General features: G+C 39.8%; 1 protein-coding gene and 1 non-coding gene across 3 annotated transcripts in view; both read left to right on the top strand.

Moving 5' to 3' along the window:
- The window catches only part of dennd2b (DENN domain containing 2B), a 48317-nt gene extending 21727 nt beyond the window's left edge, over positions 1-26590 (top strand). For both annotated transcript variants that reach the window (XM_029425344.1, XM_029425335.1), the window contains exons 4-20: positions 1122-1267; positions 5598-5719; positions 6870-7082; positions 7459-7555; positions 7730-7774; positions 8204-8388; positions 9943-10052; positions 10237-10306; positions 12556-12633; positions 13791-13931; positions 14065-14213; positions 21132-21309; positions 22625-22666; positions 23155-23266; positions 24789-25028; positions 25272-25358; positions 26076-26590. In XM_029425344.1, the coding sequence (XP_029281204.1) occupies positions 1122-1267; positions 5598-5719; positions 6870-7082; positions 7459-7555; positions 7730-7774; positions 8204-8388; positions 9943-10052; positions 10237-10306; positions 12556-12633; positions 13791-13931; positions 14065-14213; positions 21132-21309; positions 22625-22666; positions 23155-23266; positions 24789-25028; positions 25272-25358; positions 26076-26110 (2050 nt within the window). In that variant the 3' untranslated portion in view covers positions 26111-26590. The remainder of the gene's footprint in view (positions 1-1121; positions 1268-5597; positions 5720-6869; positions 7083-7458; positions 7556-7729; positions 7775-8203; positions 8389-9942; positions 10053-10236; positions 10307-12555; positions 12634-13790; positions 13932-14064; positions 14214-21131; positions 21310-22624; positions 22667-23154; positions 23267-24788; positions 25029-25271; positions 25359-26075) is intronic.
- On the top strand, positions 23895-23967 carry trnae-uuc (transfer RNA glutamic acid (anticodon UUC)). The gene has a single exon. It is a non-coding gene; the product is annotated as a tRNA-Glu (tRNA).
- Positions 26591-27604: the final 1014 nt, after the last annotated feature.

The raw sequence follows: 27604 nt of genomic DNA, 5'->3' as shown, positions 1-27604 counted from the left end.
GGATCTCAGGCTAAGTGTTTGCTTTGCTAGTATTGTAAGTTACTGATCAGTGTGTCTGGTTGTGGTGTTCGAGCGATCTACTCTGGTTTTTAGTGATGATTTAACGTAGAGATCAGTAATTTAATCAGTTATGTTTCCCAAAAGACCATTGAAGAATAACAATAGTTTTGTTTTGTTAGAACATTGAGTTCTTGTCACTCCAGCTTTCCTAATTCAATCAAACTGAATAATGTCGTCATATGTTCATCAGGATGTAAATGCCTACTGGAAGCTGCTCATACTAAAAATATAACTGATTTATTCTACATACCATTTAGAATTTCTGGAAATTAATTTTGGTCCTTAAATTTGCCAATGTAAACACTCCTAGCAGATCTACAGTATATTCTAATTCAAAAAGAAGTTCACTCATACTTTGCCTGTAACTGAATAATATACTTTATGAATATCCTATAGAAACCAGTGAAACCCAACACTGGATTATTGTGCCCCTTTGTTGCTTAATTATTATCTGAATATTGGATCCTGTAGTCTGCTCTTGCTTCTTAGCTCTCCGGATCCTCAGTTTGAGGGTGGGGCCTCTCCAGATTGCCCCTATGTAAAATGGGGATGAAATCCTTAAATGTTCATCCCCTTGGACTCTGTGTTTAACATTCCTGTGGCTCTAGCCATTTCAGACCAAGCTTAAAAGCCACAAGCTGTCGATGGCGCGACATGACCATATTGTAGATCCCTGCACTAATCTAGCAAAGTTCCTCTGCGGTGCCTTGTGACAAGTGATGTGAGCTTTATACTGTGCAGAGAAGAGAAATAGTAATACATCTGCATGTTTACTTGTGATTTATCACAAAGTTCCTTGTGTTTAGAGCACATGTAGATCATGGTGTTTCAGTTTTCTTGTGTGTTTTATAATTAGTGGCTCCTCATTTAAGATTTTTAAGGGATACGTTGAAGCTGTTGACTCTCTCTGTTCCTAGTTGGCAAGTGGAGAAGAAGTAAAACCGACCGTCTGGACTATTTTTAACCTCCTCTGGACTTCTTCAGTTTACTCTTATCTGTCTCCGACTGTGCAACATCTTTCCCCTTCTTGGGCTGTTTTGACTTTCTTCATTTCTTCCCAGAGAGTCGTGTGAGTCGGAGGATGCTACGAGTCTACCATCTTCATATTCCTCCTCACCTAAAGAGAATGGCACAGTAACCACAGGCACGCGGAGTCGACCCAATTCCAAAAGCACTTTAGAGGAGAATACCTATGAGGACATAGTAGGTAAGCACACTGGTTCGCTAGCTTTGAAAACAGGAGAGGACCTTCATGTCACTTTGATCACTCTCTGGTTTCTGTCTGGCCTGGGTCTCTCTTGGATACAGTTTAGAGTCGATTAATAGATTAGTCAATCAACAGAATATTTATTGGCAACTTGTTTTGATAATTGAGTCACCTTTTTAAGTAAAAATGACAAAATCTTTCTACTTTCAGCTTTTTGAATGTGAATATTTTCTGGTTCTCTTTGTGTTATACGATATTAAACTGAATGTCTTTGTGTTTTGGACTGTTGGTCGGACAAAACAAGACATTTGAATATATCAACATGGGCTTTGTGGATGGAAATATTTCACTATTTCTTTATATTCTATTGACCAAATAATTAAATAATAAAAAAAGGAAATAATCGTCAGATTAATCAATCATTTTTCAATATAATTGTAAATTGCAGCACTTAAACAGTTAAATACAACTCAGCCTTTGGAACATTTTTGAATTTAGTCATTGCTTATAAGTGAGACAGTTACAGTACGTTTGCAATCTGTTAGTTGTATTATTTTTCCCTTATGGAAACAGCCTCTGATAGCCTTCTCTTTGTGAATGTAACACTGGCTTTAAAAGACAGTAGTCAGATGTTTTGGTGAAAGTGCTAGCCCCATGCAGCATGGCCTATGTCAAAAGGTTGTAAGGGTAGCTCCTCCTCCTGCATCTGCCTCATGTAAACACTCCTGAGCGTACGATTAATAGATAACATGTGGTTGTATTTTATTGTAAAGATTTTCTGGTTGTCTTACCAAACTTTTGGTTGAGGAAATCTTTATTTTGTTGCTAAATCTTGATTGTAGAGCATCATCCTCTCACATTGTTACTTCGCAAGCGACACGTTGTGTATCTCACTGTGCGCAGGGTCGACTGAAATGTTTTCTGAGACAATGTGTGTATGAAATGCTGGATATGTTGAAGAGCCAAATTCCTTTCCACTAGCAAATAACCCCAGGCCTTCTGCTCAGTCCAATTGCCAGTTCCCCCAGTGCATACTTAATGTGGTGGAAATGTGTGTCAGCGTGAGTAAAGTCTCATGATGAAGCTTAGATTTCAGATGCAGTAAAAAGTTTTCACAAGAATTTTTGATGATGAATTCTCAGTTACCAAATAAGGGCTTAATATGCAAGTATTAAATTACTTCATGCTATTTCTCCAAGAAGCTGCGTTGTTCTCTAATCAGTGATCAGTGTGGTGCTCTAAAGCTGAGGATGTGCAGTAGTCTTGGAGAGAGCGTCAAGGCGTGACTGATTTTCATGTGAATCCCAACAAAGCCTCCATTGTTCATCCAGCACTGTGAGTGGAGTTTGCAGTTTGGAGACGCGGCTTTGGCCAATCTCTGTTTGTTCCTGACAAAGACAAGTTTGAAATTGTTCCAGCTATTTCCAACAAAGCTTTCAAACTGGAGTCCTAATGGACGAGAGCAGTGGTTTCCACTAACACGACGTAGTGGTTTACAGGTCAGACGATCCATGTGAGAAGCAGCCACAGCAGTAAATGAGCCATGTTTTGGTCCCTCTGTGCTGGGGTTTTTAGGAGGAATTTCATATACACACACACACACACACACACACACACACACACACACACACACACACACACACACACACACACACACACACATACAGTTTCCCTAGGACATCTTGGCTTCCTTAGCCACCTTGGTAGGACATTCACTCACATCATTTGGGTTTCTGGCACCTGTACTTGGTGCCAGATGTTTACCTTTAAGAGTGCAAGTAATTTGTAACCCATGCTACAGTGTTGCTACAATTGAATGATGGATTATGATATTAGGCGACTGATTTAAGTGCTTTTCACTACTCGAGTTGATAAATAGTGTGCCATTGAGTGATCTGTTTACAGTCTGATGAATCACACTCTGTGCTATGATTCAGCTGTCTGTATTAGAGTCTCATTCTTATTCAAACGCCCAGATTTACCTTCGCTGACGTAGTTCGCTCAAGTGTTGTCTGCTCTTACCCTGATGAATAACTCTGGTCTGGTACATGCAGTGAGGGATTCAGATTGAAGCTACACTTAGACCGTTACATACACAGTTGGACCTTTTATTTTTTTATTCTTTGGCAAGGCAAGGCAGGGAAGTTTAGTTTATTAAACATGTTTCTAACACAGGTAACCAAATCAATTCAAAGTTAGAACAATACAGTTTAAAGGAGCAAAATAAGAGAGATTAATATCAAAATGAAATAAAAGTATAATAATAATAATAATAATAATAATAATAATAATAATACAATGATAATGATGACAAATGAAATTGCTTGATAAGACCTTGGGTTTTAAAAAGCTTTTGAACAATAAGGTTTTCAGTCTGGATTTAAAAACAGCAATGGTTAGGCATTCCTCAGACCTTTGGTGTAAAATATGCCATGTGCATTCTCCTACGCACTTTCTCAGTGTGGTCACACGCAGACTCTCTTCATGATGGACACACTGTATGGTTTGTGGTGCCACCAAATGTTTTTACAAAACTGTAAAAAACTTCACATGCACATTTCTGTTTACCGCTGAGTGGGCGAGCGGTGCCACTTTACTGTAGCTCGTCCACTTCATGGGGTAACCTGATACTGACGTTGTTGGTGTAGTTTGCTCTGTGGCCTCGCCCTGCCCAGAGAGCCCATTGTGTACACATAAATGTACAATCACAGTGTGCAGCCGAGGTGTGTCCACTCTCGACATAATACTGTGTGTCTGAGGGGTGTTTCAGGGAGATCTGGATGTTTGTAATCAGAGGAGTAGATTAGTACCCTCCAGTTCATAAGCAGCTCTACAGACATATCATTTTCCCAGTAGGCTCTCATTACAGCATTGCTTCAGTTTAATGGAGTTGCAGCACAACGTGGGGTCATACTAAGCCCTCTTATTCTGCTCCTCAGCTTTAATGATGCACAGAAAATAACTCCAGTACGCTAATTCACTGTGTGACACAACGTAACGCTCTGAAAATCCTTGGCAGTGTACATTGTCTGTCTATATGTGCATGGGTGTGTGTATTTACCTCAGACAGGTTCAATAATTAACCTGAAAATAGATAACTGAACAAAGCTCTGTCTGTAGGTTAATCTTAGATGTTTTTAAAACACATGCTCGTTGTTTGAGATGCTGAGTTCATCAGGTTTTCCACTTATATACTCAGGAAGAAGGAACACAGCTACCAAATAGATTTTTTGTTCTTTTTTTCCTTTTCTACTGACAGATAACACTGCTTTTCTTTCTTTTAAAAGTTCCCTTCATGCATTTCGACGCCATCTGGCTCTGTTTTTATTCTTCACTGTGGTTTCTTCACTTTCTCACAACCTTTTTCAGACCCTGCCAAAAAGCTATTCTCAGAGCACATGTCTGAATAGACATGGACTGTGGTGTTTTCTCTTTATTGAAGTTGGCCCTCTGCCAGGTGACATCAGTGAGAGCTGTGCAGCGCTCTGTAATGTTCCCTTTCTTTCCTTTTCTGCTATCATTTATTCACTGAAGTACATCTATAGAGCAGTAGCAAAGTCTGTGCTCATTGGAAGTTCTTAAGGCACAGGGATGTATTTTAACATCATTCAAAGCAATTAACAATCCAGACCTTAGTCAGAGTATTAGCTGTGGTTTTTAAACGTTATTACCTTTGCTTAACTCTTAAATCTGTTAAATCCACCATATTCTACTGTTTCTTTTTTCTGTCTCTTTTATGAATCGTCTTTTCTTATTCTATTTGTTTGTTGCTTTGTATGTTTATGCTTATGTAAAGCGCTTTGAATTGTCATTTATGTTTGAAATGTGCTATATAAATAAACCATACCTTATGCCTTATTTGTAATTCCACAATATGTTTAAGCATGTGGCATAAGTTTAGAAATCTTTTTATTTTCCCTATTTTCGATATATTACAAATATACTCCAGTATTTCACACGAACGGAAAAAATATAGATACTACTCTCACAGCAGACAGTTGGCATGCCTGGACAGTGACTCACCAGCTGTGTTGTGTCCAGAAGTTTCAGCTGGGCCGGCTGGGGCCTGTGGGGCCCAGTGCCAACAGTAAATGTTTTGAAAAAAGGGAGTTCACGTGGGCCAGCTGAGAGTGACCTTTGACTTACCTTTCATGACTCATCTCTTTTCAGACTAACCATAGAGAGGCCCTCTTGTGCCCCTGACACCTTTTTGACCCAGCAGTCTGTCTTCTGTTGAGAACACCCTCTGTCTATGGGCAGCTGCTAGCTTCACGGTCGACATTATATTTGAGCTACAGTGAATACTTACTTCATTACTTCATCCCCGCAGAGAAGGAGAACCCATATGAGGATGTTGACCTGAAGCGCAAGAGTTTGGTTCGGAAGTCTTGTCTGTTGGAGAGCAACAGATCTTGGACCACCATGGACAGGAAGCTGAACTCTCCACCTCAGGTAGGTAATAAACCTGTTGGGATCAACAGCACTGGTGTGTTTTCCTGTAGTAAACATAACACACATGTTTTGCTGTGCTGACGTGAATCCACTCACTAGGGTGATATTTTAAAGAATCTCACACCTCATTTGTGGCACTACAGGAAGCAGTTTGATATGTTTAGAGCTGGTGATTCTGCACATTTGGGTTCCTCAAGTAAACGCAGAACTACTTATCTCATTATATAAATTGAAGACACCCATGGCTATTGGTGGTCACAACAAGTGCGTTTTAATATTCCAGCAAATACTCCTTGAGCAGCTACCTTGTCAGGAATATAACGGAAGAGCAACTGCTATATCGCCAACAAACAAACATTGACTAGTAAGTCAATAATAAGCTTTTCCATCATTACACTAGTTTTCCACACAACATCAGGGCATAGCTGAGGAGTTGTAGGTGTGCAGCCCGTTGTCCTGCAGCTCTTTATCGAACAGCTGGCTGCTTCTTCTTGTATCTCTGAGACAATTACATTGCGTTTCTTGTGACTGCTTCACAAGAAACAGCACTCCCCTGCTAGAACACTTTAATGTTTTTTTTGTTTGTTGGCCATTTTATGCCTTTTTTTGATAGTGGTAGTGGTGAGAGACAGGAAATGTGGGGAATAAGGGTAGGGGAATGACATGCAGAAAACAGTCCGGTCAGCTGTGAATTGAACCAGGGACTCTCTGCTAAGGACATTTGCGTCCATGTGGCATGCGCCTTAACCACTGGGCTATTGAGTCGCCATTTCTATGATCTTTTAATGTTCAATTTGCTTTGGCAGTAACTTATTACAGCTCTCATATGGCGCAAAGAGTGGGCAGTAAACAGTGAGGCCGATATCAATGAGATCAAATTAGAAACTGTAACGTTGGATTACATGCACGCATTATTTCCTGTAAATCCCTCATGCTTTAGGAGACTATTTGAATTCAGCGTGGGAATGGTGGACCCCGCCACTAACACTGAAAACATTTTTAAGATTTTTATACCTTTTGATTTCATGAAAGTCTTAAGGATTATAGGAAAATATTGTTAAATGAATGCACTTGGATAACTATTTATAAAAACATTATAAATAAATAAATAAATATAATTAACCTTACATATTCTTTTCTTTCCGACTAGCTGCCTTCCAAACCCAGTAGCCAGTCCCTTCGCCTCCCTGGTCCGAGTGACAGGAAAAGCCACCGGATGTCACAGTTGCCCAAACGCTACAGCCACGATGAAATGCTGCTTCTCCCCCAGCGTGTATCAACGTCACCTTGTGGACTGCTGGATGATAGCCTCTGTAGCACCAGCGATACCCTGGCCTCACATAGGCACTGGAGGATCCCCAAGGTACACACCACTAGATCCTACACAAACACCTTCACTAAGTCCTTGCAGAGATCGGACTTTGTTCTCTTTCCTTTCCTGCTTCTCAGACCAGCTTGGGTTTCTGCAGGGGCCAAGTCAGCTCTGGATCACTTGTAATTCCTCAGTTTGGGAAAGACGTTTTTAAAACGCAATGCCTCGATGCACATTATTACTGCCTGGGTTCCTCTTGAGGTACTTTTTTCTCAAGAACTCGCATTGAAGGTTTTCAGTAACCCTTAAAGCACAGTGCAGTATTACTTTTGGCCAGGAACACCCACTACTTCTTCTATACTTAGGATCAAAAGAAACAAAACTTCAGATCTCCCTACAGAGAATTTCCTCTGTCCTTTGTTTACAGCTGGTCCAGAGGATCAACTCCATTTACTGCACTAAACGTGGGAAGAAGAGGCTGAAGAAGCTGTCAATGGCCAATGTTGAGACTGCATCTCTGAGAGGTAAGGGCTCTCTGTATTCCCTTTATCCACTGGCCAGATAAGTGAGTAAATATTTGCGTCTCAGCCACCCACATAGAATTCTTGCTGTGTCCCTGTCTTGACATAAATACATGTTTGTGAAATTGCCCTCTGACCCATAGAAAACCTTCTTGTCTGTCTCATGTCTGCCTCCAGATGACAACAGTGAGAGTGAGAGTGACTCTGATGACAGGTTCAAAGGTGAGTGACCACTGCATTTATTTGTTCAACGGTTAGGTGCTACACTGTCAGCTCCAAACCTTTTCTTGGAGCTGTGTTTGTGCAACAGCTTCCCAGTTTTGTATTTAGCAAGTGACCCTGTGTGACCGGACAGACCACAGGATTGTAACTGAAACATTTGCCATACGCACGGATTATCAGTTGACCATACAACATTTATCACATGTCTAGATTCAATGACAGGGATACTAATGAGATTAAGTGATGTTTTCTCTCCGAACACTGGACATGATCTTTCAGAAACAGTGAATTACACCCACATGTATATTTAATTTCCCGACTGGCTGAAGGTTGATACTCTGTAGGCCCTAGATTTACATACTGAACTGTTAAGTGTGAATCTAGGTTAGACAAATAATTGTATGTATTAATGTCTGCTTTCCTCCTCAGCTCACACACAGAGGTTGCTGAAACTGCAGTCCATCCTTCGACGGGCCCCCAGTTACCGCACGCTGGAGCTGCAGCTCATTGAGTGGCAGGAGAGAGAACTCTTTGAGTATTTTGTGGTTGTTTCCCTCAAAAAGAAACCAAGCAAAAACTCCTACTCCCCAGAGGTCACCTACCAGTTCCCCAAGGTAAGAGCCTGACAGCCATAATAACTAAATACATTCCCTAAAATGCATCAAAGGAAGTGTTTTAGCTCAGGAATTACAAATCACAAATACTACATAGATATGACACCTTGTGTCACTGTTATCGGGTAAGAGCCACATTATTATCATATATAATGCTGTTAAAAGCTGTAGTGTGTAAGCTTGTTCAGGTGACTGCGGAGGGTTGAAACAACACATCTAACAGTTAATTAGCTCAACAATCTGTGGCATGGTCTGGGAAAAGGTTGAGCCTAAAGCTAAATATAATACATTTGTAGTTAAATGGAAAATAAATGATGATTATAAAAATAATAATATAAATAAATAAACGTATGCATGTGGGTAACAGGAGAGCTTACAGACATCATGTAATATGTGTCAGCAGCAGAGCAACACTAGATAGTTTATGACAGTTAATAGTGTCTGGACTATTGGAGACGATGAAATAAAGATGAACTGTTGATTTTCACAAGCAAACGTTAAGTCATATTTGACAGTCTGTACGATGTAAATGTTAATGCCACGGATAAACTGTCATCTAGAAATAACGTGTTAGAACAGGAGTTGATTATGTACTGTAGGCTTTCCAGAGTTTTCCCCCTCTGAGCTTTTAATCATGGATTACTACAGAAGTATGAATCATGAAGATGATGACGATGATGTTTTACATAGGACAGTCACCCATGCTAATATTTGAATTTAAATCAATATTCATGTAAGCTTTTCACTCTTGATTGTGCAGGTTGTTGACGATTTAAAGCTGTTCAGGCAATTATGATTTTCATAGTATAGAGCATGGGGAGCCTTGGGAGACTGACAATTAAAAATAACCAGGATCTATTTCTGTGGCAGGGAAGTGTTTTTAGTTATTCAAAGATATTTTTTAAAGCTATTTAAGATTTTGTCCAACAGAAGAATCCCTTGGGAGAAGTAGATATCTGCCAGTCAGGGGAAACACTCACTCTGTTGTTGAGTTAATGAGGACTGAAGGAGGCAAAGGTTTAACCTTGTGTGGGAGATATGGTAGATTGGTCATTTATTGGTCACCATTTACTGGCATCCATGGGGATCTTAAAAAAGGAAGAATGAGCGGACTGAAACTCCTCTCCTCTTCTCTTCTCTCCTCTCCTCTCCTCTCCTCTGCTCTCCTCTACTCTCCTCTCCTCTCCCCTCCCCCTCTCATCTCCTCTCCTTTTTCCTCCTCTCCTCCCAACTCCTCTCCTCTCCTCCCAACTCACCCCACTCCTCTCCTCTCCTCTCATCTCCTCCCCTCTCCTTTCCCCTCTCCTCTCCTCTCCTCTCCTCTCCTCTCCTCTCCTCTCCTCTCCTCTGCTCTGCTCTCCTCTCCTCTCATCTCCTCTCCTCTCCTCTCCTCTCCTCTACTCCCCACTCCTCTCCTCTCCTCTCCTGTCCTCTCCTGTCCTCTCATCTCCTCTCCTCTCCTCCTAACTCCTCTCCTCTCCTCCCCTCTCCTCTCATCTCCTCTCCTCCCCACTCCTCTCCTCTCCTCTCCTCTCCTCTCCTCTCCTCTAACAGCTAGAGAGGCCCACCAAGCAGATGAGGGAGGCTGAACAGAGACTCAAAGCCATTCCTCAGTTCTGTTTCCCAGATGCAAAAGACTGGAGTCCTGTGTCAGAGTACACCAGGTATGGTTGAGAATCTTCCTAATTCTGTTTTAAGTAATTTTTTACTAACTGGTCTATTACTGTAAAAGGGTGCTCCAGTGATGTATCATTGCACTTCCATGAAGCTGGGGGACTTTTTGTCTACATGTGTACGTGTCTTTGTGTCGATTCTCTTGTGTATACATTTTTCTTTTTTTTGCTACAGCGAGACCTTCTCCTTCATGTTGACCGGAGAGGACGGCAGCAGGAGGTTTGGGTACTGCAGACGCCTGCTGGTAAGCCACCGTTCAACCCCTGTTCCGCTGCTCCCTGGTCACACCCTGCTGAGCCCTGTTTGTTGTGACAGACCTTTTTTTTTAGGTGAACATGTGATACGGTTTTCCTGTGGGGCCCTTGATGGGTTACATGACCATCCACTGTGGCAGCAGGAAACAGAACATACTGTATAAAGCAAAAAAAGACTAAAATAGAAAGAAAAGAAAAACTGTTCTCGTAACTGAATTGGTAAAAAAAAAAGGTCAGTTGCTACAAAAATGCATGAAAGTGGTTTAATATTAAATATGTAACTCTGTAATTATAAATGTATATATTATTTTATATTATCCCATACGTATCTTAAAAATAACAGAAAGAAATATAGTACAGTTGAAGTATTGTTAATACCCCAAACATCAGTCATCAAGTGCTTAGGATTGCCTCATTGAATTTAATGAGAGTTTCTCAGGATAGTCAAAACGAAGAGAAACCATGAAGAATCCTAACTTTGTCATTGTCTTCATAATGAGGCCGGAGAGCGCTTTGATGCTTCCCCTTTAGCTTGCGGGTAGAGAGCATGACTGTGTGGGTTTCTGTGAATGTGGTGGTGATTTTGTTTGCCTTTGAGTGTTAGTTTAAAGTATGACAGTGTGCATGTTCCCAAAGGTTCACTGGGAGTGTCTTTACCGCTGTGTATGTGTATGTGCTGGATGACAGCCAGAGGTTTTGTGAATTCTTTGACCAGTCAATTTAATTTTCAGTTTTTAATGGATGTCATTAGTTTTCAACAGAAGCAAGAGTTATACATGCTGGCATCATATCAAAAGCACACAGATAGAAATGAAAACAATTTAAATAAAAAAACAGCTGACCATCCCCCCTCCCTCATCTTCACTCTACACACAGAAGCTTTCCTTGTCTTCATTATAGAAACATTTCTGATTAGTGTAGCCGTGTAGTCACGTCAACTTTTAACATTTCACAATAGTACACAGTGATACATGAAGTAAAATGAAGTAAAACACTAAAATCTAGCAGCATGGCAAAAATGTTTTTCAACGCAATCTGCTCTCTTGGTCTAAGATTTGTCTTGATAGAAGCAGATTTTAATGACGGTAGAGGAAGAGGTGAGCTGCTCTCCTTCAGTAACTTTGTTTCCTCCCTGCTGTCCGACCAGCCGTTGGCAGTAACCGAGCATTCCTGAGGACTTGAATCAAGCTCCACATAGTTGATTTAATCATCCATTTGGAAAAGCGGAGGAGAAACAAGAGGAGAAAATTGTATACCTAATATGGACAAGTGGATTGGCGGTTCTCGAGTGCTTGTGTTCATTTGTGTCTGTGTGTTTGAGTGTGTGGGCTCTGGAAGCACATAATGGTCTGCGAGTGTACAGAGGAAGGTAGATACCATCACCAGGAGCAGATAAACCACCTGTGTTTAGGAAGTTGGTATCCACATAAAAGACTTTCACCTCAGATCACAGCCTAGATTTAAAGACTCCAGCGACATTATTTAAACAACTTATCTACATATTATATTATCATGGACTACAGGTCATGGTTGTATTATCATCGTCTGACCCTTTTTGTATTTCGTATTAAAATAAATTGAATTCTACAAATTTGATAACAAAATAACCCTTTCTGACTTTTCTCCTCTGGTTCTCCAAAATGATCATTTGTATGTCGATTACTCACCCTGTGTTACCTTGATTTCTTTATGACTTGATAAATTGAAGTTACTGGGGGCCATGTTTAACAACAGCGAAACTATTTCTGATTTTCTTTTACAAACTTTCACAAAATTCATGTAGTTTAATCTCAAGTCTCATTTATCCAGTCGTATGCTCACAACTTCCCAAATACTTGGATGTTTGCTGAAACCTTACGAATTACTACACTGTGCATAAACAGTACTCTCACGGACGAGTATCGCACCTGCACGTATATGCAGAAGTGTAAGAAGAATTGTCTCCATTTTTGGATTCTTCGTTCATTGTGGAAGCATGTGAAGAAAAATAATTCTTCAAGAATTCATGCTAACACATGGTGAGTAATTATCAATTTGGGGGGTGAAGAATTCCTTTAAGCAATCTTTAAGAGGTTACCGATCATCTTCAAGTTCAATTAACTCGTCACAGGCAGAATTATTCAGCGTGTGAAAAGAGAAATATAATGTCTTCCGTTGGTTCTGGAGGAGCTTGAAAAGCAGCCTGAAAAGAGTCTATTAACACCAGTGTCCAATGAGTCTCTGTTGCTTTGTCTTACAGCCAACTGGGAAAGGACCTCGTCTTCCAGAGGTGTACTGTGTCATCAGCAGATTGGGCTGTTTTGACTTGTTCTCCACGGTGAGTTCAGCCTTTCCCGTACCCACACACACGCGCGCACACACGCTACTGTAGACAGTATGCTGGATGTGTGTGGTGTTGTAGCTGTGGCTAACCAGTCTCCCAGCTGAAATAAATGACTTTCAGCAGACCTTCTGCTGAACACATATTCCTTGTTAAACCTTATTTCAGTTTTTTCTTTTTACTTCCTGATTTCCCAGAGTAATTGTTTCCTTCACTTTCGTCTCAGTGGTGCTAACACAGAGCAGAGCTGTCACTCTGTTTGACTTTCCCAGCCTTATCTGATTACTTATTAATTCAAAGTGAGTAAGCCCAGACTGTTAAATCAAAGTGGCCGCTATATAACATGAAAATAAAATACCATGTTATATTTTAAAGACAGAGTGCAAAAATGCTTTGCTTTCAGTGTTTAACAATAATAACCGATCTGTGATTAAAGGCTTTACAGTAAGAAGGCTTGTCAAAACATGTGAAATCTGTATTTAGTAGTTGAGTTAAAGCAGACTAACTGTGCCATGTAGTGGAGTTTTAGAATTTAATTTGTGAACAAATTGTTAACCAGCAACACAGTTTGTCTAGTTTTGCATCATGTGATATTTTAGTGCATTCAAAGGATGCAAGAGTGGAAGAGAATGACTGTACAGTACAGCAGAAAACCTGAGACGAAAAGGAAAGGAATCTAAGTGCTTTCATCTTAAATGGGAAAGGAGGCCAGTATTTGATTTCACTCAGTTGTGTGAGTGAGAGAGACAGACAGAGAGATGGAGAGGACGAGAGAGGTGATATCATATGACTTTGAAAACAAGCGATTCTACAATCAACATTCCAGACAACAGGCAGCTTGGACAAAACAGGCAGACAGGCACACTGGGTGGACATTTCCAATCACACAGGCATGGAAAGAAATTCATTTGCAATTGTTCAAAACAGAAAATGAATACAGAGTTCCAAACAATTTCTACTCAAACACATAGCAAAGTGTTTCCATTAATTGTCATCATGGTCAATAACCTTGATTTCTTTTTAAACCTTTCTTGGCTATTCATTCAGCATGGATAAAAGCCTTGGCTGCTCTCATATTAACATATTTCCATAAACTTTGTGTGTTTGTTGAAACTGGTTGAAATATGTTGAGGAAACTGTGCTCCTGTGGTCAGATCCTGGATGAGGTGGAGCGGCGGAGAGGCGTCTCAGCAGCCCTGGTCTACCCCTTCATGAGGAGTCTGATGGAGTCGCCCTTCCCTGCACCAGGGAAGATTATCAAAGTGAAGACCTTTCTGCCCGGTGCAGGAAATGAGGTCAGAGCTACTACTTTGCCTACTTTAAATAATTTGCCCAAATAATTTCCAGATACAGTTTGTGAAATATTCTTATTTAATTAGATGCACAAACTGTGATAACTTAAATGTCACATTTTTTGTGGTCATTCAGGTCATCGAGCTGAGGCGGCCCACCGACTCCAGACTGGAGCATGTGGACTTTGACAGTCTGTTCAGTTGCCTCAGCGTACGGCAGGTGATACGAGTCTTCGCCTCGCTTCTGCTGGAGCGTCGAGTTATCTTTGTGGCTGATAAACTCAGGTGAGGCTCTGAGTTTGTCTTAGTTCCTCTGCATTGAGATTATCGTCTCCAAAACATAATTTCAATGAAAGAAAGCCATGTCATTTACTTCCTTTTTGTCACAGTGGATTATCATTTTTCTCTTGCAGTGTGAGGCATCGACCTTTTCTTTGTTTGAGTATTTGTGCATAGTTTTATAGTGATGTTGCCAAAACAAATATTGTGTTTTATGAACAGATGACAATGCCATGGAATTTTACCTACATTTTTGTACTTTTTTATTGATTTTACATGAAGCACATCGTTTTGTCAATGTTCATTTACATTTGCACGAAAGAACCACAAAACCACATTCATGTGGATTATTATAAGATATAGAGTATATACAGATATAATATTATTTTGTATTAGACATAAGTTAACCAGAGAGAATAAAAATAATAATATTTGATTATAAAATATTATAAAAATTCTAAAAATAAATATGTAAATATTAAATAAATAAATAAATTGAAATATAAAATATCAACCTAATACTCTTGTTTCCATGCAATTTCTAAAAAAAATCCGTATTCTCTGTCCCTATGGGCCCTGTCCTGGCAAACTTGTAGTTTTCCTAACTAAGAAATATCTCTTCCAAAAACTTTTCACAGACTTCCAGCTTGTGTCCATTTACACTAATCCTGGCTGATGATGACAGAAGTGCATCAACCTTTCTAAACACAAAATAGTAGCAATATGCTGTGATTTTGTCAGCTGGGGCTTAACAGATCTGCAGATTATGTATTGATTACTATCAGTAAGTCAGGCAACAGGTCAGTCAGTCAGCTGCCAGTTTGGAAAGTAAAGTGGGTCACTGGCAGGGGAGAAGAGGGTGGGGCTGATAAGACGCTAAGAGTCCCCAAGGACTCAGTCTCCCAGTCTGTCCTCTTTTTTCAGACAACAGAGGGGGTACTTTTAGAGCATTGGAGGCGAGGGTGGAGTGGGAGGAGATTTGAGTGAAGAAGTAATCTCTCCATGTATCAAAGCCCAGTTTAAACAAACATCAGTGGGGGCAGTGACTGTGAGGAGAAGGAATGTACTTCCTGTGTGCGCGACTCTGCCCTCTGTGATCTGTGGCTCGACTGTCACCGTTTGACTTATGATGCCATGTTCACTCCCTACGTATGAGCTACGGCACTCTCTGCGTCCCTAGGAGAAAATCCGTCTAAGTTGCTCATTACCAGAGGTGATAACATCAAGGAGTCATTGGGTGGGAATCAGGAGGTAACTCACGATATCATTTTATCATGATATATTGCCCAAAACAGTGATGGTATCACTATACAGGGAATTCTTTTTGAGATATCTTACAATCTTTTGTGATCTTTTGTGTACCAGAAGCGACATTATTCTTGAGGGATGAAATAATTATTTTAAAAAGTCAGTCATATAGTACGTCACTCACTGCAATATGAAACTTTTACATTGGCAACAAATTTCAATCATTCCTGGTTTCCAGACGATGAATCCTACTGACTTTTCTTCTGCTGACATTAGTGGTTATGAAATGTCTCAACAACTATTGGATAGATTATCATGGAAAATGGTACACACATTCATGTTCCCCTCATAATTCATAACCAAATACTCCCATCAGCCACAGCTGAACTTTTTGTTTAGTATTAATTGGCTTATGTTTGCATGCTCACACACTTAACTAAGATGGTGAACATGCTAAACGTTGTACCCTCCAAGCATCAGCATGTTTGCATTGTCATTGTGAGCCACTATTCAAATTTATAATACTATAAGCAGAACAACAGTTCAAATGTTTGCTGTAAAGTAAAACTACAAATGAAGTTGCAGAAAACTGAAATAACTACAAAAAAGACAATTACAAATATGACTTTTAGAATTTCTTTGCTGTCACGCTAGCTGTATATTATGCTCAAACTGTGTGTGTGTGTGTGTGTGTGTGTGTGTGTGTGTGTGTGTGTGTGTGTGTGTGTGTGTGTTGTGTGTGGATTTAAATGTGCAAGTGTGCATAAATACATGGCGAGTTCGTGTACTTTTGGTTTGTTTTGAAAACAGTGACGGGGTCTCTCTGCAGCATTAATGACTTCTATGATAAAAGGGCTGCTCCCTCTGGGGCTCTGGTACATAATCCATTCCCAAAATACCTTGCCAGCAGAACATGATGTATGTGTCTTTGCCTCGAAATGTATATCCAATACAAGCAGGAAGCGAGAGGAGAAGCCATGTTAGGCAACAGTTTTATGTAGGGTCTTCTATCATTTCTTGTTTCTTTGGCGTGTTCTTGTAATATTACACTGAAACCTTTTGTTGTTTTTTCCAGAGAAGTTGTTGCCTCTGCATGAAAGTCTGCACAGACAATTTCTTTTTAAGTGATCACTCGCCATCTGATGCCTGTAATAACACGTTGGATGCCTAATCAGATGAATTCATCATCAGCTCTGTAATAGCCTAACTCGATTAACCTTTCGATGCTCAATGAGTTTTGTCAGTGTTGCACACTTATGTAAACAGCCTCTGTCAGTCCACAGGCTACAGTTGAAGACAGTTACCTAATTGCATGTGCAAGTCTGGATTTATCAGTGAAATACTTCTACAGTAAAAGTCTTACTGCGTATCGGATTTAAATGACTTTCACCGAAATGACTCCATTGTTAAGATGATTGAATCACGCTGTCTTCCCAGCAGTATTTTAATCAGAATTGCAACAGTATAAAATAATATTTGATTGCAGATACGGGAGGTAGATGTCTCACAAATTGATTAAGGTAGCAGAGAAGAAGGGTGAGAAATAAAATGAAAGATGAGAAGTCTGTGTTGGAGAGCGAGAGAGGAAATGATTAAAAAGGGAGGTACAGGAGACTGCTTTGCTTTCTGCATAGACACTCTGTGGTTTCCCCTTAATGCTGTTAATTCTGTGTCCTATCTGTGCCAACAACTCAAAACTGGTATTTGTATTGTACTTATTGAGATTAAAATCTCTTTTTCAAGAGAGACCTGAGAGCAAGAAACATTCACAAGAACACAATCAGAAACAAAACAACTACACAATAACAAGGACAGTTACAAGAATAACAACAACATCAGATAATAAAGCTTTAATATAAAAGTACAATGTGAAGTATTCTATGTATGTTGAGTTTGTGGTGTCCTCTTTTGTATTCTTGGAATAATACAGTAGTCTAAAAGTGAGTTGGAGGTCAGTAGAGCAGCCACACGTTTTGCAGCTGCAGTATTAAGATCAACGGTGTCTGCAATCCTCAGACAGGTAGAATTATTGCCACCGCTGCTGGCATTTTTCTAATCACCGAGCATAGCATAATCATTTCATTTAGTCCTCCGTTATTCTTAAACACATTCTGTAACACGCTATGCCGAGCTGGCACAAATCCAAAACCGCTTTTAACAACTTAACCGGTTTCCCATGTGGTATTTAACTCCGAGGTAGAGTGAAATCCACACACTGTAAACATGTGAAATGTTTCTGTTTTTCAAAGAGTCAAGAAAGACTTGGCCATTACCGGAGCCCTGACCAGCTGATTTTTACATCAGTGTCGTTCTTGTGAATGTTTACACCCACGCGTAGACGCTCACATGCACAAACACCTGCACACATTCATCTGTTCTCTAGACAGCGCTGATGAAACTCAGACGTTACTGCGGTTTAAATGAGAACATGTATAGAGGTCCCATCGGGAGACCGTTGCTCATTGTAAAATGGCTTCTGCTGTGGCCTTCTGCGGAGCCGGAGAGCCGAGACCAAGACACAGTGGCTGGAGATCCTTAAAGACAGGAAGTGAGGGAAAACCATTTGGGGACTAAGGGAGCAGAGAACATTCTGCTAGTGGATAAAAATACACCCCGTGCAGCTTGTCATAGGAATCCTATAGGTCTACATGTACTCTTCTACCCCTTTATATGATTTCTAGGTGTTATTTAGAGCTTGGGAAGAGCTTTAAAATTGAAGAATGGTTTTGCAGAGCTTTAGAGAACAGCTGGTGTTTGACAGCTGTGGTTCAGTCTAGTCCTCTTTGTCCTCTATCTATGGAATCAGTCTTAGCCATGCCAGCACTGGTAGACACAGTGCAGCCATGAAGCATGCGGAGATACTGGCCCTTTTCTCCCTCTCTCTGTCTCAGACACTAACATTTTCCCTCCTCATCTGGGCTTCACAGACAAAGCCTCTGGATCCCATGTTTCCTGGAGTATGTGCCAGTTCAGCCTCTCACACACTAAACCAGGCCTTTCAGATCTAGGAGAGCTAATATATCAGGATTAGCTCTCAAACCTCAACACACAACAGTTCTGCACAGACTTCGGGAACTGCTTCTTCTCTCTTTTCCTGAGAGTGCAATCATAAATCTATATGACTTTTAAGTGCATAATCAAATTGAAATTAATCAAAAATAATCTTCAAATCTTAGTTTATTCTTGCATTGTGTGGTTTTTTACATGTAAGATTTTTGGAGTTAAACACTTTTAAAGGGTTCACAGACTTTGGATCACCGTGCTATGTTCTTATTAAGTCTTATTTTCCAACCAATCCACACATCTGTTGTTGTTTAAGAATCAGTCAAAATCAGCTGTGTTAGTTATTTTTTCCTTTGATTAAAAGTGCCATACAAGGCACAGAGGGAATTTCCCCCTCCTCTGATATAAATGTGTAGGCATCACACTAACAAGAGAGTGTAAATCCATGCTTGCAGCTCTGCAAGGCTGTGCTAAATGCAAACATATGCATGCTAACAATGACATCGCTAACATGCTGATGTTTACCACGTTTGCTATCTTAGTTTAATGCTTGCTAACATTAGCTACACACAAAGCACAGCTGTTTGTTTTGGCATTGAACAAAATGTTATGGCAATCCATCCAACAGTTGCTCAAATATTTCAGTCTGGACCAAAGTAGTGCACCAACTGACAGACATTTCCCTCCCCATCCACCCAATCTGATACAACCACATTGAAACCTCTGTACTCATCTATATATACAGAAACAAAACAATAAAGAATCATCAAATTCAGTGGAGAAAAAGCTTTGTCTAACATCCCCCTCTGCTGACGCTGTCTAATTAAGATCTTACATTCAGGATGTGTAATTCTTTGTCACTTATTCTCGCCTGACCAGTGAACATTGTTGTCTTTTCTTTCGACCCATGTGTGGTTCGAGTGTCTAAAGTTTTGGATCTAACAGGAATGTCCCTCTCTCTTTCCAGACTTGAGTGGCAACCTCTGGTTGTGCAGATTGTTTTCATTGCAAGTTCATCTTCTCCCAAGAGTGTGTGGTTGGGGAACGAGTGTAATTGATCCTTCTGGTATCAGTGGTGTGTAGGGCCGTGTGTAGCCTGTGGCAAAGGTTTTCTGAGATCTGTGCCCCATCACTCCCTGTTGGAACTCGTCAAACCCAGGAGACGAGATCTGTTAGGAATTAGCAAGCCCTCCTCAGGCAAATGGAAATCAGACCGGCCAAAGCAAAGTTGCAAGTGCTTCATGGTATGAGTGATCTGGAAAAGGCCTTAAAAAGACTAAACACTATGGTTATTATAGCCTTTGGGTTTTCACTGGTGCAATACTATTTAACCCTGTCAAGAAAACACGTTTTAATCGTGGCAATTTGACTCATGGGGAAGTTAAGATGAAAAGACCTGTGGCAAACATGTTGCCTGTTTGAATTCAGCGGAAAGGTTTGTGGGAGTGTTGTCATTTATCTCAGCGCATTGATTAGGGTACTGATCTTTGTTCTCTGTATGTTCTGTGTAAGCTGAAACTCAGTGTGAATGGGGTCACATAAAAGGGAGTAACGTCTGTTTACTTGGATGTTCTGTCTGCTGTTGATGACAGCGACCACAGAAAACATTCCTCATTAAAAGTGTATATATCTCAAGTGGGGTGCGTTTGCATACCATGTTTTATCCCTGGCCTTGTTGTTGATCCATACTGATTTAGTGCTCCACTGTGTGTGTGTGTGTGTGTGTGTGTGTGTGTGTGTGTGTGTGTGTGTGTGTGTGTGTGTGTGTGTGTGTGTGTGTGTGTGTGTGTGTTTGTGTGCGTGATTGGACCCACAGTTTATTTTCACTCCCTTTGTGTACATGGACTGGACAGTATGTAGAAGACAGAGGGGAGGAGGGTCAGCCACTGTCAACAAGCGACGGATCGTGAGAAAGACGGGCTGCTATTTGTGATCTCCATTTTATACCACAGCTGTTGGAGTTAAACCGAATTGGTGCTTTTTGGTATTGCGGCAACAAGCCTCCAGCTTAACTATAGCAACATGCCAAAGTCACGCCAGCCCTGCAGACAGAGTACAGTAATGTCACAATAATGCGTTTTATTGTGCTCGTCTTTCTTCATTGCGGTTTGTAGTCGATGGTTAAACTCCAAGAGGGAGAAGTGCAATATGTGTCAAGAAGCTGTTGAAATGTGAAGTCTTTCAGTGACATTTTTGTCAAAGTGTAAGAACGGTCTGTTGGATATTGCTGTCTCTCAGACGAGCTGCAGGAAAAACAAAGTGTCAAAGCCAGAGGACATAACATGCGCTGTTACGCCACATTTAAAAGTAACTGTTTCAAAGAAAAGAGGATCAAGTAGTCATTTATCCTGGGAAGAGAGATTAGTAATGCAAATACACTATTTGTGCTCTTATAGTTCAGTAATTATGATTTGAACATTTTTGAATGAGTGATACTATTTTTTTTACATGACTGCAGCAGGCGGTATTTTTAGGAAAGTGTTGTGACCATATAAACCACCACTCCCCTTTCAGTCTGGAAAAAAAAAGTTTTAAATTATTTAGTGAAACATCTGCGCTCTTTTGTCCGTGTTCAGTTTAATCTGGTGTGGCCTCTGCAGGGCGTTGGTGTTGTGTTAGTGTGAAGGTGATTGATGGTGTGTGCTTTTTTCTTTTTTTGTCTTCCATCATCAGTACTCTGTCCAGTTGCATGCATGCAGTAGTGGCGCTGCTCTACCCCTTCTCCTGGCAACACACCTTCATCCCTGTGCTTCCCGGGTCCATGTTGGATATTGTTTGCTGTCCCACTCCCTTCCTGGTGGGGCTGCTGTCCAGCTCTTTGCCCAAGCTCAAGGAGTTGCCTGTGGAAGAGGTGAGTTCACCATATCTGACCGTCTAGTGAAGTTTATTTTCCACATAGTTCTGCCTCTATCTCTTTGTTCTCATCTGTCTCTGATTGAAGTCTGTTTCTTGAACGAGTGAATATTAGAGTCTTGGCTGATAAATTACAACAATACAGATTCTGAGTAATTCCATTATAAATTAGCCGACGGTTGCTGTTTTACCTCCTCTGCCTTTAGTCTTATTATATCAGGGAACCAGCCAGGTCACTTCCAACCAAAGGAAAGGATTCAAAGCTGAGGTCACTTTTTTAAACCTTTCAGACTAGAGCAACTGAGAGGGGCATTCAATGTTTTTTTTGGCCACTTGGGGGCAGTGGAACAAGCTGTAAACACAACTTTTAAATATTATCACCTTATGGAGCTGACTTATGGAAATTCTCCGTAGAGTTGGGAGATATTTTTCGTACAGTCGACCCCTCTGACATTACATATAGTAATTTGATCCATTATTTATATAAAAATATTGACTTGTGCAGATTTAATTTAAAATATATATCATTGACTTTAGCCGAAATTCCAAGATCATGACCATAAACTGAATATCTTTATGTTTTGGACCGTTACGTTTTGGACCGTTGGATCAGACAATATAAGACATTTTAAAAAGTCAACAAGGGTTTTGGGAACTCGACATTCTCCGTGATTAGCTAACATTTGTACAGACCAAACAGTGAATTAGTTGCTGCCTAAGAATCTGCTGCATTCTTGTTCATCAATCTACTTGTTGACCTGAAAAGATCTATATTGAAAGTTAAGCCATGTCTACATTATACATCATATTATACCGTATATATACAGTATGTTTAAGGAGATGCATAGCAAGTGACCGCCAGTAGTTCTGGTATGGGCAGCCGGTACAGAGCCAGCGTCAGTGCAGCACCAGCCAAACATCTCTGGCCTCCTTTTCTTTCTAGTTTTGTCTCGCAAAATAAATATTTTGGTAGAGGAAGCCCACTTATACATTTTTCCTAATTTCTATACAGATATAAGGTTTGCACCTGGTCTGCTGCTGAGGATCGTTGATGTTTTGTCTCATCTCAGCTATATCTCTCAGACTGAGAGGTGATCTGTGTGAAAAGACAATGTCAGTCACAGTTAACACCAACTTGTTAATGGGCTGTCAACAGCATCTTCTGTCACTAAGAAATGTATTTTAGAAGATTATTTTGTGCTGTAGCGTCTTTGAAAGTGATGGTGCAGGTGGAATAAGCCGTTCTACTAGAAGTAGATTAAAGAAGGTTTTTTAATTAGTTCTGAAACATTTTCTTTTTTTCCTTTTCTCAGGCTTTAATGGTCGAACTGGGAACTGACCGGTTCATCCGACAGGTAAGTCTATGAATTTATGACACAAATCAAAAACTTACCTTAAAGCGAGATTATTATTTTTTGCTGAACACTGGGCAAGGCTTTTCATTTCCTCTATTTAAGGACAAAAATGCAGGAAAATATAGAAAATCATGAGGTCCCTAAGCTGAAAAACAACAAATATGTCTCTCTTCTTTCTCAGTAATGTTGTTACAAAGCAGCAATATCTGTCCGAACTAAAGTTAGCAAACATTATGCATCATAAGTTACTGGTCATACCAGACCATGTAAGGCTGAAGCAGCAAACCCCTGAGTATATTGAGCTGAGTGAGTGCATTTTATTTTCATTTGTTACGGGAAGATTTTTCTCCTTTCAAACGTTACATGGTCTCGCTTTAAACAGGGTTGTAAAACATGCGGTTCTCTGTTGCAAGTCTGAGCCTTTGAAGCTGATTCTCCAAACATTGTTGTTTATCACTGGTGACGGCAGTGTTTTCGGTTGTTTATAGATGGACGACGAGGCCTCGCTGTTGCCGCGGAAACTTCAGGCAGCTCTTGAGCAAACGCTGGAGCAGAGGAATGACATCATCAGTCAGGATTCTGACAGCGAGTCAGACGAAGGTGAATAAGCGACAAATCATCACGTCCTACCAAGACAGATGTTTTCCTTGTTAATTAGAGCAACAGTGTCTGTAGCAGCAACATGTTCAGTCTCTGTGAAACTCTGACGTCTTCTCTTCACAGTGACTCACAAAGACTCACTTTAGAGACGAGATAATAGGTTTCTGATCGTGAGAGGTACTGGTGACTGGTGCCAAATTATGCTCCTTTTATTTTCTTCATATTACGTTTATTGCCTTTTTGTTCAATTTGAATAAACAGAACAAACACCGTCCCTCACTTATAATACTGATAACACAGCACTCTCGGTAAAAAAATAGAAACTTAACAAACATAACATTAAATATAAATGAGAAAATAATTGTAGATAAGAGGAATGAAAAAAACAAATAAAAAGAACACACCCTTACAGAAAAACATTTGAATGAAATGTATGTGTGTATATTTATATTATACATTTGCATTTACACAGATGCACACACATTATAATTATTAAATAATCTAAAGTGTGCGCTTTCTTTTTATGTGTTCCACAGAAGGTGCATTATTCATCGTAAACCTTTTTTCTTTTCAAAATGAAATTCTTGTAGTGTTTTCATTTCTTTGGTTAATCTCTGTTTCATGTATCTCCCATATGGTCTAGCGGTTAGGATACCTGGTTTTCACCCAGGTGGCCCTGGGTTCAACTCCCGGTATGGGAATCAGGTTTTGTGAGGGTTTAACCCCTGGCAATCAATAACAGGTTTATTTGTGGGAAAAAAAAGCTTCTCATACCAATTAAAAAGAGAAGATGATCTACATCCAAGACACCAAAATCTGAAAGTACTCTTTCAAAGATATTCACACTGTTCCATATCGCTGCATTGATCAGGAAAAGAGCCTACGTGAGACAGTCTTTCTGTCTCTGCTTCCCACATTCTTCTCTGTAATAAAACCTACAGCTAACTATGAGTCTGTGTTTGTGTTACATCTGCCGCATGTCAATCACAAACCAAAGCTTGTGCAACCTACATTCTGTTCGATTAAATGGATGTTTAAACTATACTTTCTACTACTACACACAACACTTTCCTCTTCTTAAAGTATCTTGTAATATTTAGTCTGTGTGCCAGGCTTGTGCCAAGATTTACCTTTACTGTATAAAACAACTACATGAGAGGAAACTAACAAACAGCAACAATAATGTAAACCAACAAGTGAAGGAAGAAAGTGAAATTGTCCTTTAATGACTCTTAAATGAGTCTTTTCTCTCACCATGAAGGTCTCGCTTAGATTTTCCAATAGCTCTTCCAATAACACTTTTGACATACTGTGCGACACCAATGTAAGAGCAATAGGAGTAATACAGAGGCAAACACATTATTATTATCTCTGATTTTGTGGTTAATATTCTTTATATTTTTACATTAATAAAACAGACACATAGTATGGCATCTTCCAAGAAATAGTCATATAATTTTTACTTTATTATGAATGCCTGAACTAAGTACTGTGACTAATCCCTTTTCCTTTGTGTCTACAGAGTATAACTCCTTGAACAGCCTGGTGTCAGAGGCCTTCATTCGCTTCTTCCTGGAGACCATCGGCCATTACTCCCTGTTCATCACTCAGAATGAGCGTGGAGAGCGAATTTTCCAAAGAGAGGCCTTCCGCAAGTCTGTGGCGTCTAAAAGCATCCGTCGTTTCCTGGGTGTCTTCATGGAGTCTCAGATGTTTGCAGGGTTCATTCAGGATCGGGAGCTGAGGAAGACCCGCGCTAAAGGTAGATTGTCCTTTCATGGGTGTCAGCTGTTTCCATGTCTGTACACATTTCTCTAAGGATTTCCACCCCTCTGCTAACTGTAATACTAACTGCGCAGGAGAGAGCTCTGCAGTAATACTGATCTCTAGTGGCTGAAAGTTATCATCTGCATGTTTTCTCACCCATCTCACTGTGCTCATGGCAGACAGAAATAATTGCAATGTCCTGGAATACTCACATTTTTTAAATCTCTTCTATTGTCAGGTCTGTTTGAGCTGAGGGTGGATCAGTATCTGGAAGAGCTGCCAGACACAGAGCAAAGTGGAGTCAACAAGTTTCTGAAAGGCCTTGGTGAGTCCTGCAGCACAGCAGCAGACACACTGGGCCAAACTCAGATTACACGAGTTTGAATTTCTGTTTAGACAGTTTTAAAACCAGGCTGCTAAAATATTTCCTCCCTAGCTTTGTTGAACACTCTCATACTTCAAGATTAGATCACACACACGTCTCTTTAGGTCGTGCTGTTATCTTGCCAGAGAGAGCTACACACCATCTTTTCCAACTTTCAATCACTCTGTCCAAATTTTACCTCATCTTTATCTCACATTATGTAATCATCAAAGAAAGTGTGTCAATAGTTCATAACGCTTATTGTCACTTCAGTTGGACCTTTGAGCGTCACTATGCAGAATGAGATATGTGCAGAATTTGACACTAGAAGGCTGTTTTCACATTTATCTGCTAAAGGAGGAAAGTTTCTCTGTACTCACTGAAATCTCAGTTTAAATGCTACATACAAGCAGGATTTTGTGTATCTATGCAGATCATTTTTTATGTCTTTAAACATGTCAGGAGGGTATATTTAAATATTTGATCAGGAAACCACACACTTTAGCAGAAATTCAGATTTCTACACAGACTTCAGGAGGATGAATCACAGTTAAATCCTCACGTGATCTGAGCCTGGTTTAATCCCCACATACTCTTTAATAACCTGAATTAAATTTAACCCCTTAGATATTCATTCATTTTACATGAGCTAATGGATTTGTTTTAACTGTTTTACAGGAAGTAAAATGAAGTTTCTCCACAAAAAGAACTGAGGGGGAATCATCCTCCTGTTTTCAGTCAGACAACAAACTGAAGACCTGATGTTTCAAGTCTCTGCATTATGATGATTCTCACCTTTTTAAAACAAATCTTTTGTCAACGTTTTTTATGTAAACATGTACATATTATTTCACTGTAAGCTGGCTGTGATACTCTTCAGTGTATGTTTATAGTACCTTATGAGATAGCGATAGAAGGACGGTACACAGCGAGTGAGCCGTAGAGTAACCACTGATGTCCAGGTGTGCTTGTGAAGAGTGTTATCAGAATGTGTGAGTGTATGTGACCTGACATGGACATAGATGTACAGTTCATATGTTTTCATTTTGCATTATTTCACCACAGTTGTCCTCTGTTTAAGGAGTGTAAACATATTCGGAAACTGTACATGCATCAAGACAATGAAGAAAATGATTGTAACTCTTCAAAGAGTCTTTTGCAATCTTTTATTAAAAAAAATTGTTGAAATGCTTCAAAGTGTACAAATTTGACATTATTGAGTTCCACTTATAATATAAATATTTGTGTTGTGAAATGTTGGTTGAAGGTCAATCTATGATTTCGACCTCTCTTATTTTATGTACACAAATAAAGTGACACTTTTTCTCTTCTATCAACCAAAAAGGCCAATTATCAACAACAATACAGATGTACTCCATATCCTTTTGTACTCACAAAAACAAGACCCAAAGCGTACAGCTATCCCTTTTGCAAACAGAAACATGTAATTCACAGTTTGCCAGATTAAATAAAAATCACCTTTTTTTTTTACATCCAATATCTCAATGACAGCCTCCCCCATAGCTATGCATTAGGAGAAGCTGGTAAGATCCCAAAAGGCACAGTTAGTCTAGCACCAGCTACCACATGCTGCCGGTAACCTTATTACGTCTCTGCACATCACTCTGGTGGCTGTCACTGCCATGCTGTTAATAGCTCTCCTAACTGAGACAGTCGCTGTTGATTCCAGCCGCCATGTTACTTTACCTCTGCTTGTGTCCTTTACAGCAATTAAGTGTGACATTTGATGTAAAATAACAGCATTCGAAACTCTTCATCCATTTTCTCACTTTACAGGATAGGAACGTTTATTTAACAATTAGTCATGTCACATTTTAATATAAGGTAGTAATACTTTATTTTCATTTTGTGAAATGTTGTGATCTCACCTCTACATGTTATGAGTTTTTTTTTTTTTCTGTACTGCATTAATCTAATTAGTGTACATGTTAAGAATGTACATACACAACATAGACACATTGCTGCACAGCAGTACAGTGCATTTAGTAGTGATGCTGGACAACATAAATACTTATATCAGGTTAATGCATCAATGATTTAACACCATGAAGACGACTAGTACTCAGAGTGAGTACTATCACTTGAGTATATTTTACCATTACTGCTTTAATATGCCTATGAATAAGAAAATGTTTTAAATGTTTATTTTTATGTACTATACTTTTTACTATGTACATATAGGATAA

Source organism: Cottoperca gobio, chromosome 3 (genome assembly GCF_900634415.1).
Source record: "Cottoperca gobio chromosome 3, fCotGob3.1, whole genome shotgun sequence".
Taxonomy (NCBI): domain Eukaryota; kingdom Metazoa; phylum Chordata; class Actinopteri; order Perciformes; family Bovichtidae; genus Cottoperca; species Cottoperca gobio.
Note: the sequence above shows the minus strand (reverse complement) of the source record. Positions and strands in the feature narration are given on the sequence as shown.